The sequence below is a fragment of the Microcaecilia unicolor genome, chromosome 9 (assembly GCF_901765095.1).
Source record: "Microcaecilia unicolor chromosome 9, aMicUni1.1, whole genome shotgun sequence".
Classification (NCBI taxonomy): Eukaryota; Metazoa; Chordata; class Amphibia; order Gymnophiona; family Siphonopidae; genus Microcaecilia; species Microcaecilia unicolor.
Window position 1 is genome coordinate 176,509,564 of NC_044039.1, and position 14,019 is coordinate 176,523,582.

General features: G+C 44.7%; 1 protein-coding gene across 1 annotated transcript in view; it reads right to left on the reverse strand.

Moving 5' to 3' along the window:
• The window catches only part of C9H14orf39 (chromosome 9 C14orf39 homolog), a 323,838-nt gene that overhangs the window by 211,546 nt on the left and 98,273 nt on the right, over window positions 1-14,019 (reverse strand). Inside the window, exon 9 of the mRNA XM_030213710.1 lies at window positions 3,175-3,305. Coding sequence (XP_030069570.1) covers window positions 3,175-3,305 — 131 coding nt within the window. The remainder of the gene's footprint in view (window positions 1-3,174; window positions 3,306-14,019) is intronic.

Here is a 14,019-nt window from a genome sequence, read left to right on the forward strand (position 1 = left end):
AACTTCTATGGAGAAAATGTGCTAATTACGATCTGCACCTGTTGTTGAGGGGGGGGGGGGAGACAGGGTTTTTCTGGATGCAGAACATGTTCACATTTAATATATAAGAACTGACATACTGTATCAGATCAAAGGTCCACGAGGGTCATGTATGTAGTGTGTCATGGATGTGAGCATCATCCATCAAGTATGTCCTCACTAAAAAATGGTTGCGATCCACTGGTGATGCTGGATTGGGGGGGGGGGGTAGAGAGAGAGTGATGCTGGATTCTGACAAAAAAGAAAGATGGGATGATGCTGGATGGGGAGGAAGTGTGAGAGATGCTGGATGGGAAAAGAGAGACAGGGCAATGGGGGAAAAGAGAGATAGATGGGGTAATGCTGGATGGGGGAGAAGAGTGAGAGTAATAGAGTGAAGCTGGATGGGGAGACGAGCAAAAAAATGTATTTAGTCCAATAAAAAGATATCACCTTATTTTCTGGTTTTTTTTGTTTTATTTGTATTTGTTAATGTCTAATAAAGTGATTGGAATGTGTCAGTTTTTGAAATTTGCAGCTACTAACTTTGTTTTGCACATTATAGGGGGACACATATTGTTTCTACTTCTCTGGTGTTGCAGACTCTGGCTTCATGGGGGTTCAGATTAATTTGTCTACAAATATCTATTTTTAGGTTATGATTACTTATTCTGTATTTGGTGAGGGTATGTCTGTGAAAGAGGCTAGGTATTCTGTTAAGCACTGAATTTCTGTGTAGGATCAATCTGTACTAATCCAGCTTGCTTAGTTTTCTCAATAGATGTATTGAGTTCTAGTACTGACTGCAATATTTACAGTGCTGTCTTTTCCTAGATAGACCCTTGTTGTGTGATTCCTGGAAATTTAGTGCTATTGTGGTATGCTAGAGTTGCTCTATAGGTCCTGAGTAACTTTTGTAGGGTTTTGTATTCACAATATACCTGGTACTGGACTTTGGATTTGTATTTAGCTCATACCTCTCATCGTAGTAGCTAGAGGTGAGTTACATTTAGCTACAACAGGTATTTTCCTGCCTCTGGAGGCTTACAGTCTAACTTTGCACAGGAGGTAAAGGAGCAGCAGTGGAATTTGAACCCTGGCTTCTCTGGTTCTCAGAGTTCTCTAACCATTAGATTCATCTAATATAGATAATGCCTATTCCAAACATGTTTTGTAACTCTGCAGTAAACCTGGTGTCCATTTGGCAACTTACCAAACATGTGATAGCCAAATCATCTTTTGGTTGCCAGTAACCACAGTATTTCTGTTTCAGTGCTGCTGAACATCACTGTTCACATGGCCAACAGGAAGATGCTGGACTAGAGAGCTAGGACTGACTGGGAGCCAAGCTTTAAAAGTACCGGCATATATTTACAGAATACTGTAAATACTATTCTGTTTAATAATTAGTATTATTGTGGTACAGTATATGGATGTTTTTGGCACATAATTCCCTGGAGTGTATTCAGTGTAAATGCCTTCTGTAATAGAGATACTAGGGGGAAATGACAAGTGCAAGTGCACCAGAGACACAGTGAAGGGGTCCTTCACTACTGTGTTCAAAAGTGCCCTCACTGTCCCTTTGCTGCTGACATAGGTGCTGCCTTCACCCTAAGGATTTTACCTAGCCCTGCCCTGCCCCAACCCCACTCTAGGCCCACCTCACTCCAACTTAGCCTCCCAAAACAACTGAGTCACTGACCACACATATATGCCTATGAGGATTTTAACCCTTTCCTCTCTCCTGGCCCTTCAGCCTCGCACCGGCGCCTATTTTACAAAAGTCTGCTCCCCCTGATGTCAAAACCTGGCTACGCCTCTGAGATCTGGCCTTTGCAATAAGGAAGACAATTTTCAAGGCATATCTGTGTAGAAACAGGGCTTTTGAATAATGCCCAACATATGTGCAAATATGCATACATCCATATAGCAAATATGTCTATAAGTGTATGTGTGCACTGAGAAGACATTCCTAAGGCTAGGGTTGGGGTGGCAAGTGCACTTATGTGAATACATTTGGAAACAAATACACACTATAATGAGGTGAGAACTAATAGCTACCTACTAACATTTAAATGTATACAGTTGTCAAAAAAGATAGAGATCATCACAAAACAACATTATATATAACTTGGCAGGGAAGGAAAAGCCTCAAAGAGCTTCAGGAATCTCTCTCCTTAGAAACTAGAATGCCATATATTGGCTCAACTGATCACCATCAGCCTATAAACTTGCTGTCAATTTATCTAATCAAAATAGCAATCATTATTGTGAAGTAATCTATTTAGTAATCTACTCAGCTTTATGTTCCTTAGACTGTTATAATCCAATGCCCATTTTAGAAGTATGGTATCCAAGCTGACTGCAAATGCCAGAAACCAGCGTTGGCCACCGTTTCATCCAACCGCATCAGGGTTAGTGGCAAAGTTTCCAAGTGCTTGATCAATCTCAATACAACTCGATTGAGCACTTGGAAAAACGTTGCTACTAACCCTGATGAAGTTGGATGAAACGGTGGACAACGTTGTTATGTGATGATCTCTATCTTTTTTGAATACTTTTGGAAATCCAAAAGTGTATATATAACTTTCCATGGAAAACATACCTGCACAAGAGTTGATAGCAACTTTCAAATAAAGTGTATATGTGTAAGTCTGTGGATACTATTTACATGCAGACTTTACATCAATTTTCAAAGATAAAATTTTCCTTTAAAAATTGATTGAATGAAGGTACCTGCACAAATATGTGCCTTCTATTTGTGTATTTTGTTCCCATGAAAACACAAAAGTATACATATCTGTGCAGTCTCCACCATAACCCTCACCCAGGAGAGTCTCTATGATACATACATACATTTATGCACAGATGTGTTGGGCAGTTTGAAATACCCCATTTCTGTACATAAGACAGTGTTTTGCGTGGAATTGCATTTGAAAATGTTTGTCTTTGAAAACTAATATAAGGTACTCACAGGCTTCACAATTATGAATATTATTCTAAAGATCCCTATGGAACAGCATTCAGTATCTGTTTCTTTCTTCTTCAATAGTAATTTAAAAGTTTGCAGTTTGCACATATGCATATTACATGCATATTTAATATGTTACAATATCATATTATTTGAAAGTTGTCCTATAGCACTTAATTCTGTACCTGTTTCTTTCTTCTTCATTGATAATTTAAAACTTTGCAGAGGTCGAACTAATTTTTGAGGAATGCTGGGAACATGCAGTGGATTTATCTGATGCTCCTTATTCAACAAATATCTTTTATCTTCAAAAATGCTATTGGAAAAAAAGTAGAAATTAGAAAAGCTACTCAGTGAAATGTACATAATTGCTTTAAAAATTGTGAAGGAGACATTCGATTATGATAAGTGCCCACAAAAGGCCCGACAGGAATATGGATTGGCATAGACTGACACTCCGCAGCAACACAAGGAACCAGGAAAGCAGAGACAAAGAAGAAATGAGGGGAAAGCCTCAGGAGCTATACAGTATAGATGACATTTATTAAAATATAGCAAAAAAGAGAGGGTCCCTTTTGTGATTTATTAAAATACTACCCCAATACAGCTGTGCTTCACTGAATGTCTGCATCAGAAGTTCTATCAACAAATTAAAAATATATATAAATAAATGAAAATAAAAATATGTGAACAGGCAGTATTAAATTAGGCATAGTACCTGCTTCAGTAGTTGTTGTGTTTGTACACTACCTACATGATGTAACATCTTTTCAATGCTGTTATTGTTATGTACCTTTTTAATAAATAATAAAAAATACTTGGACATAAAAAACATATATTACTCAAAATTACAAACAAAATCATAAAGTATAAAAAACTACAGACACGAATGAACACGAATGATATATACAAAATCATGAGATTTTATATATATATATAAATATATATAGATAGATAGATGTATACATATAGATATCTATACAGAGAGAGATATAATTATAGAACATAGCAGTAGATAAGGGCCATGTGGCCCATCCAGTCTGCTCATCCTCAGCAACCACTATCTCCTCCTTTCCCTAAGAGATCCCATGTGCCTGTCTATGCTTTCTTAAATTCAGACACAGTCCTTGTCTCCACCACCTCCACCGGAAGGCTATTCCACCTATCTACTACCTTTTCCATGAAAAAGTATTTGCTTAGATTACTCCTGAGCCTATAAAGTGAAGATACTTACCTGTAGCAGGTATTTAACAGCAGGCCATCAATTCTCACATGTGTGTGACATCATCCACATTGCCCAGTGTGGAACACTTTTATAGCACACATCTTTAAAAACACACGACAGCACCTCCACCACACATGCACAAGTTCCTTTTTGTCCACCACGAGAGCACGGGACCATTAGTACAGTAAAATAGCTATCCAGCTTATAATCGAAAGTAATCGCCGGCTATTTCCCGACACAAATCGGGAAATGGCCGGCGATTTTGCAAAAGCGGCGAAAAGCGTATAATCAAAAGCTACATTTGTGATAGCTTCGTCGCTTTCCCTTCGCCTCGCCGGCGAAAGTTCAAAGGGGTGTGTTGGCAGCCAAGCGAAGGCGGGACATGGGCAGGCTTGGGCGTGGCTACAAGATGGCCGGCTTTCGCGGCTAATGGAAAAATAAAACCCGGCGATAAGCAGTATTTCGCCGGGTTTACTTGGTCCTTTTATTTTCACGACCAAGCCTCAAAAAGGTGCCCCAACTGACCAGATGACCACCGGAGGGAATGGGGGATGACCTCCCCTTACTCCCCCAGTGGTCGCCAACCCCCTCCCACACTAAAATTATTAAAATACAAACATTTTTTTCCAGCCTGTATGCCAGCCTCAAATGTCATACCCAGCACCCTGACAGCAGTATGCAGGTCCCTGGAACAGTTGTTGTTGGTTGCAGTGGACTGCAGAAAGGCAGAGCCAGGCCCATCCCCCCCTACCTGTTCCACTTGTGGTGGGTAATGTTGAGCCCTCCCAAACCCCCCAAAACCCACTGTACCCACATGTAGGTGCCCCCCTTCAGCCCTTAGGGCTAGGTGCACCTTTGTGGGCAGTGGGTTTTGGGGGGGATTTGGGGGACTCAGCACACAAGGGAAGGGTGCTATGCACCTGGAAGCTAATTTGGTTGTTTATAAAAGATGTTTGAAGTGCCCCCTAGGGTGTTCGGTTGGTATCCTGGCATGTGAGGGGGACCATTGCACTACAAATGCTGGCTCCTCCCATGGCCAAATGCCTTGGATTTTGCCGGGTTTGAGATCGCCGGCAGTTTTTTCCATTATCGCGGAAAAACAAAACTGGCGATCTCAAACCCTGCGAAATCCAAGGCATTTCATCGGCCCACACCGTATTATCGAAAAAAAAGATGGCCGGCCATCTTTTTTGAAAATACGGTTCCGGCCAGCTGTTGCGCCGCCGCCAAAGTAGATCGCCGGCGACCTATTTCGCCGGTGACGTTCGATTATTCCCCTCTATATGAAACAACTCCAGGGGAGGGTATGAGAGAATTGATGGGCTGCTGTCCTCAAAGAATACCTGCTACAGGTAAGTACCTGGACAGTTCCCATCCGCCAGTTCCTCCCCCTTCCGAGAATAATTCTAACCCTGTGCAATTTTTACATGTGGGAAACCCTAGGTACCAACAATTTTTGTAGCTAAGCAGATACTGAGCCTGGCCTGGAGGAAAAAAAGGGTCAGAGGGTGGAGTTAAGATTTTACAGGACCGCTTGTCCAAACCAGCTATCCCATCTGGAATGCTGCTGCAACAGTAATGAGCAGTGAAGGGTATCCAGCAAGTAGCCACCTGGACAGTTCCCATCCGCCAGTTCCTCCCCCTTCCGAGAATAATTCTAACCCTGTGCAATTCCCCCGCGGACAATTCCCACCTAAGGGAGACTATTCTCATCCAGGATTCCCCCCCCCCCCCCACCATGTCATTTCCCACCCTCCCTACACTTTTTTAAACCTTTGTTTCATTCTTGTATCTCGTCTATTTTTTTTTTACGCTGACGGAGGATCAGGTGTGTTGTTGACAGGGAACAAGGAGGTTAGATTGAGAATAGGAGATGGCATGCCGGCGATCTATGTTGGCGGTGGTGCTACAGCTGGCTGGAACCGTATTATCGAAAAAGATGGCCGGCCATCTTTTTTTTCCGATAATACGGTTTAGCCCGGCCAAATGCCTTGGAGTTCGCCGGGTTTGAGATGGCCAGGTTTGTTTTTCAGCGATAATGGAAAGTTATGTCGACCATCTCAAACCCCGGCCAAATTCAAGGCATTTGGCCGTGGGAGGAGCCAGCATTTTTAGTGCACTGGCCCCCCTGACATGCCAGGACACCAACCAGCCACCCTAGGGGTCACTGCGGTGGACTTCAGAAAAGCTCCCACGTGCATAGCTCCCTTACTTTGGAAGCTGAGCCCCCCAACCCCCCCCCCCCAAACCCACTACCCACAAATGTACTGCACCCACTAAAATTGCTCCAGGGACCTGCATACAGCCTCTAGGACTTATTGCTGCTGTATAACTTTGGCACACCAGTTCACACCTGAAGACTAATCTCTCTGAAAAAGTCCTTTCTTGAAATAAGAACGTTTACTCACAGTTAACTGTAGATCAGAGGTTGTGCCCCACTGGCAAAGAGTCCCCTGGTACTAAGATTAGCAGTAGGTCAGAGCTGGCAGAATGGTGTACAATGCCCTCTTTCAGCACCATTCAAGGTAAGAACTACGTTCTCTAAGGTGGGTAACAGAGGAAAGGGAACTAAAACTGGCTTAAAAAAATGGCCACTAGCGCATGGACTACAGCAGGAAACAAAACAGGGCACACTCTGACCCAGTTAGCAGGGGGGAAAAGCACCATGGGAGTAGAGCCCAGTACCCTACACTCACCACAATGCATTGCTAATGTGACTCTGCAGGGCACCTAACAGAAAAGGTGTCACACTCACCCGAGAGCCACATCGCAACCAGGGAAAGGCTGTCGGACGATACAACACATTCTGCTGTCATGGAGGTGGGTACGGCATTTGAGGCTGGCATACAGGCTGGCAAAAAAGGTTTTTAGTTTTATTTTTTTAGTATGGAAGGGGGTTGGTGACCACTGGGGGAGTATGGGGAGGTCATCCCCATTCCCTCCAGTGGTCATCTGGTCAGTTGGGGCACCTTTTTGAGGCTTGGTTGTGAAAATAAAAGGACCAAGTAAACCCGGCAAAATACTGCTTAACGCCGCTTTTTTTTTTCCATTAACGGCGAAAGCCGGCCATCTGGTAGCCACGCTCATGCCCGCCCATGTCCCGCCTTTGCTAATCTACCGACACACCCCCTTGAACTTCCGCCGGCGAAGCAACGTGAAAACGGCGATGCTGTCTAAAATGCCGCTTTCGATTATACCGATTTCGCCACTTTTAAGAAATCGCCGGCCATCTCCCGATTTGTGTTGGAAGATAGCCAGCGAGCACTTTCAATTATAAGCTGGACAGTCAGCCAGTCAACCTATTAGGGTTGAAGGACATGAAAAGTTGAGAGGACTTCCTATGGGGTTTTGTACGTTCTACAAAATAAGCTAGAGCAGGCTTGCAGTCCAAGGTATGCAGTGTTGCTTCTCCAGGATTACAGTGTGGCTTTATGTTTGTGCAGCGCTGTGTACGCCTTGTAGCGCTATAGAAATACTAAATAGTAGTAGTAGTAGTGGCTTTGGAAAGAAGACAGGTAGTACAATGGATTGATTGAGATGGAACTCTGATACCACGTTAGGATGAAATTTGAGGTGGGTTCCGATGTTGCATGCTATACTAAATTTGAACCAAGAGTTTAAAACGCTCCACTATCAATCGATATACAAATAAACACCCATCGATTGGACCCCTGAGGAAGGCTGTTATAGCCAAAGCACAGGCCGTGTTGGGTCTTAATAAAATTCCATTGGAGCATCTTATCCTGGTGTGGTGACTGATCACTTGGAATTGGTTCCTTTCCACCCTGTTACTGCTGTTTTAATTAGGTTGACCACTTCCTCAAACTTTGTCACCAAACAAGTTTTCTCCACAACAAAGGACATCTACTAGACACTCCTGGACAGAAGATTCGAGGAGACCCTGAGCCAGGAGAGATGATGGGCTGCTACTGCTAAGGCATAAATGCATAAAGAGATATCAAAGGCCTGCCTTACCAGATATTTATGACAGTCAAGATGTTTTCTGTGAAGTTTGTGGAATTCCTCAGCTTTCTCAGGAGGAAGGAATTATACAAAAGATAGAGTATTCTGTATTAGAGATTTTATATAAATTGTGAAATAAAGTTGATTATCCAATAAGCGCTTGGTTAGCACTGAAGACTGATGTTTTTCTGCCAAAAGAGTCTAATATTCTAGCTTCTCATCCTGAAGGAGCAGAAGCATGAGATCTTGCACTGAAAGTGCATTTTAGAACAGATTCTACAACAATGGAATGATGGGGTAATGGTGTGTTTCTCAAATCCAGCTGATTTCTGTATCCTATACATTTTAATAATTTTCTTTGGGACTACCTGAACTGTAAGTAGAGTCTCCTAGTTTCCAAGTAGAGTATTCCTCATAATTGAATGAAGTGGAGTGATGATTCCTTCTTTAGGAGGAGAATAATCTATAACTTCTAAATATTCTGAGCGAGGTTATTCCTCTGTTTCCAATTCGAAAGGTATAGCTTGAGCGATCTCTCGGACAAAGCCAGGAAAAGAGATACTCTCTGGAGGAGATCTACATATCTCAGGTCTCTTAGGTGGCAGAGAGGAATTAGATGGAATGCCACATGACTCCTCAGCTGAGAGTTCCTGTGGGACTTGATCCAAGAAAGGTCTGAGTCCAAACTACTGTTCATGGGAAGTACGTGGAAGAGAGGGACTAGATCGTCGGCTCTGTGTCGAGGCAGATGAGTCTCCAAAGTTGGAGAAAGCTCGCCTGGCAATGTAGACACATGCGTCAGTCGGGTTTGTGATGCACCGAAGAGTCAACACCAAGCCAGCATGCGGGGTCTCTCCCATGACTGTCTCACCGATGCATCGATGGGCTGGGCTGAGGCTGGCACAAGCACCTTGTAAACTTGTATAGCATGCTAATGCAGTAGCCCTGAAAAAAAACATAAAGCGTAAGTGCTGTCATACTGGGACAGACCGAAGGTCCATCAAGAACAGTATCCGGCTAATCCAGATCACAAGTACCTGGCAAGATTCCAGAACAGTAGAATACATTTTATGCTGCTTATCCTAGAAATAAGCAGTGGATTTTCCCAAGTCCATCTTAATAATGGCTTATGCAATGATATTGTGACCTCCTTCCTTGGGAGGAGACATATAGCCCAGAACTGATAACAACTCTGCTCTGGGCTGCTTCTCTGTCCCCAACTTAAATGGGATGGCCGCCATCATCTCCCTTACAAAACTGGTGAAAGAGTGCACCTCTGGTGGAGATTTCCATCTCCCTTGAGGAAGAGAGGGATCAGATGGAATTCCACATGACTCCATGTCCAAAAAGTAATGTGGATCAGCATCCCATGAGCGGTCCCAATTAGACTCTTCACCATACTCAGGAGCTGGTGATTGAGTCTTTGCTGACCTCGTTCTGGTGGAATATTGTCCATGATCTGAGGAGCTTCAAGAGGCAGCCCTACTCTCAGACTCCGGGGAAGCTTCCTTCCCCAATGTCGAAGGCGGTACTGCCTGCCCAGACATCAACATCGACACCCTGCAAGATACCAGCATTGAAGATCTGGGCACCGGCATTGATAGAGCCTCAAAGAGTGCCTGGAGCTATTTTGGCAGTGGACCAGGCACCCTCAATGCCAAAGCTGGAGCCCCAATCAGCAACTGTGCCAGCTCCTCCTGGAGCATGCTGTGGAACTGCTCATGCAAAGTGGGCATCAGCAAAGGCATGGGAGCTGAGGCAGAGGAAGTGAGAAGATGTTGGTGCCGAACCAGTGGCAGAGACCAGGCTGGTTGGTGATTTGCACATTGCACCTCTTCCAAGGATGGGGAGCACAACTCCTGGTGCCGGCACTTTTCGGGTTTCAGAGGTACTGATGCTCCAGTGCTGTCAAAAACCACGCATCGAGGAAGATCGATGCTTATGCTTCTTGGGCTTCCCCCAATGCATAGATCCTCGATCTCCCGGTGTCGATGGTGATGACTCCAAATCCATAGGAGTCCTCGGTGTTGGATCCGTTGCTGACTGGTCCTGGGGTCTGCTAACAGCTCTCAGTGTCGAGGAGACGCCGAACTAGGAGCAGCCACAGAGGTCAATGCAGCCGGTGCCAAAGTCGATGGTCCAGCCTTCGAAGGGCCAAAAAGATGCTCCATTTGAGCCAGTCACACCTCTGAGTTCTCAGTTGCATGTGCAAAAAGAGGTCGCAAACAGAGGGGTCATGATCTGGCCCAAGGCACTCGATGCACCAATTGTGCAGGTCCGTGGCACAAATCACACATCTACACTTGGTGTACTGGGGTTCTTCTGGGACATCAAAAAAAGAATCTCGACTAAATTAAATTCCTCAATCTTGAACTGAAAAAAAAGGGGCAGTCTTCAAATTGAGGACGGGGCTGCGTTCCCGCACAGGAAGGCACTTACAAAATAACAAGTAGAACAGCGTGAGGGAGAGAACATGAAACGTGTCCTCTCAGCTCCGTGGAAAACTAAGCCTGGAGGACCTGCGCTCACGCATTGGGCAGGAAGGCAGCAGCACATGCGCGGTGGGATACTGCTAGAACTTTCTACATTACTAGCTAGTCAGCATCTGCAATGGGCTCTGTCAGATTATGTCAACCAGATGTGAGAATATGAAGGCCTGCTTGTCTTCAGAGAAAATTAATTTTATTTTGAATGCAGTAAATTAATGGCATGCAAATTTCCACAGCATTAAAAGTATGTGTAGTCAGAGCACACAGTGCAAACCAATGAAGTGAAAAGCAACTGTCTGCTGTATCATGAATAAATATTTCCCTTCCTGCCAGTTCATGAGCAGGGATTAGCTCACATTCTGACAGAAAAGCACTAGTAGTCTAGGTGGGCAGCAGACTCCCTCCTCCCCCAAATCCCAGAGAAGTAGACTCTGGTGGCCCGCAGGCCCTTTCCTGGACTCACACTCTCTCTCTCCACAACCCTACAAAAGCAAGCCCTACTGGCTTAAGTGGTCCCCCCTACACAACACCCCAGTCCTCCCCATGCACTTCTAAAAGCTGGAAGGCAGAAGCATTGCCCACTCGCTCCTGCTTCTAGTGCAACCATCTTGCAAATCGGTAGTGTCTGACTCTAGCAGTGTATCAGGACATATCGCTAAGGGTCAGTCTACCAAATAAGGCTAAAGGTAAGGTGCTGCCATTTTGCATGATGGTGCCAAAAGTAGAAGTGAGTATGCATCACTCCTGACTCTCAGTTTTTGAAGGTGCATGGGATGGGTGGTATTGTTGGTGGAGGTGCAATTATGAAGGCCTAGACCATGCAGTTCCAGTGCTGGTAATATTTAATATAAAGAATAACAATAATCTACAGACATTTGAGGTGTGGAGACACTTTTTCTTCTGTAAATTACAAAGAAATAAGAAAGGCCATTTGGTGCTCAGCACAAGCAAGTGCCCCACCCCTTCCTCCGGCCAGATTGAGTCATGCAATTCACTGTTTATGATGAGTGTGTTCATAGATGTTAATTGGAGACTTTTAGGCTGCAGAACTAATTATCATGTGAAGGGGGCAAGCACCTGATGGAGAAGAAAGACAAGATACTGTGACACAGGAAAGGAGAATGCAAGTGTAGGGTCTGTGAGAATGGAATCCTTACTCCTTTGAAGTAAGATAAAGATTGTTTTACTGAGGATGTGTTTATTTAACAAAAGGACTGAAATGTATCTTTTAAGGAAATGCAATATTTTTTTTATACCTTTTGGCAATTGTAACAAACAAATGACATATCCTGTATGATGTATTCCTGAAAAAAACAGTTCTTTGTACTTTGGGAGGAGAAACCCTATATAAATGCCTGGTCTGAAGGGCAGAGGGGGTCGATGAAAATCTTCCTCAGTCTGTCTCAACAGACTAAGGAATATATGACCATTTCCATGGCACCTCCCTTTTGTTTATGTTACCTCATTACCCTGTTTCTTATGTGCTGCTCCTAATTTTCTATTATTTCTTATTTTTCATGTTCTTGGGTAAGAATAAACTTTGGTATTGTGAGAAGCTTCTCTTGTTTATGGTTGTTTTTGGTACTTATCAGGCCGGTGGTCCTAAGAAACCAGTTGGGGAATTTGTATGGGTGAGGAGCTGGGTTTTGGTTCTGAGACACAGCACCAACAAGCCCAAACAGTATCAGGAACTCCAACAGAAGGACCCTAACTTGAGCCACCAGGGCTTGCTTTCATTGGACTTGGGGAATGAGATTTGGGAGGGGAGCCTACCATGGATCTTGCTCTTCACCTCAGGTCAATCTCTGTTTCTACGCTGCATCTTCATGCTAGCCTAAGCCAGTATAAATATTTAGTGATACAAGAGGAGTAAAAAACTGTACTCGATTTTAGTGTTATTTTTTACGTTGGGAACAATTTTTTATTCAGTGATTTACATGTACTTTACATGCCCACTGCACTACCTTTAGCACTGTGGTTTTACACAGACTTTCCAATGCTAATATCTTCCTGCATCAGGAGTAATATTAGCAGGGCCGCCGAGAGGGGGGGACAGAGGGGACAAAATACCCCGGGCCCGGGCCTCCAGGGGGGCCCGGCGCCGGAGTCCCACCCCGCCCTCCATCATCAGGACCTCGCACCTCCTGGGGCCCTGCAGCGCTCCCTGGCGCTCCCTTCCTCGTTGCGACGCTCTCAGCTTCATTTTTTTTCCAGCCGCCCTGCATTTAAAAAGTTGCAGCGGCGGCGAAAACGCAGGCTCGCCTCTTCTTTAAGCCCTTCCCCTTCTCTTTCAGCGTGCACTGATGCAATTTCCGGTTTCCGCGAAGGCGGCACAGTGCACGCTGAGAGAGAAGGGGAAGGGCTTAAAGAAGAGGCGAGCCTGCGTTTTCGCCGCCGCTCTGCAACTTTTTAAATGCAGGGCGGCTGGGCTGGAAGGAAGGAAGGCTGTCCCTCGTTGTCTTCATTTGTGGGTACCATTTTTATTTATTCTCACTTATATTTTCAAACGTGCCGGCTTGTGCAGCATAGGAATGTATACAGAGGAAGTATAATAACGGAGCAACTTTTTGTAGTAATGTGTCATTTGGAGGGGCTGTTTATAGGGACTCCCTAGGTGTTGTATTCATGCAGGCATTTTTTTTCTCCTGGTAAAGGGTCACTAAAACAGACATCATTTGAGATTCAGGTGCTCAACACTTAGAGTTTTTATCTGCTTATTTATTTACTTATGACACTTATGTGCTGGAAACCTGAGGGCACAGCTGGGGCTGGGAACTGAAACTCGGGGGGGAGGGGGTGAAAAGGGGGGTAAGTTGGGGCAAGTCACTGGACATGGAGGGGAAGGGAGGGAGGACAGGGAGCAAAGGAGAATCACTGGGGATGAGTAGGGAGGGCAGGGGAGCGAGGAGAGTTGCAATGGATGGAGGGGAGGGTAGGAGAAATGCTGGACATGGAAGTGAGGGAAGACAGGAAGGAGATGCACATGGATGGAGGGGAGAGGAGAAATTCTGGATATGGATGAGGAGAGGGGAGAGTTGAAATGCTGGATATGGATGCAGGGGAGGGAAGAAAGGACATGAGATGAACATGGATGGAGGGGAGGAGAGAGAGGATAAATGCTGGACATGGATGGAGGAGAGGGAAGAGAGAGGAAGGAGATGCATCCTGACGGAGATGAGGGAAAGGGAAAAGAGGAGAAAAACTGCACATGGCTGGAGAAAACAGGCAAAAGCTGGATCCACTCTATACCTCCTCCACTCAAGTCCAAAGAGGACCCAGCTTTTACCTATGGATGTAGGGCAAGAAATGAAGAAGAAAGGAAGAAAGTAAAGAAATAAATGGAAAGGAAACCC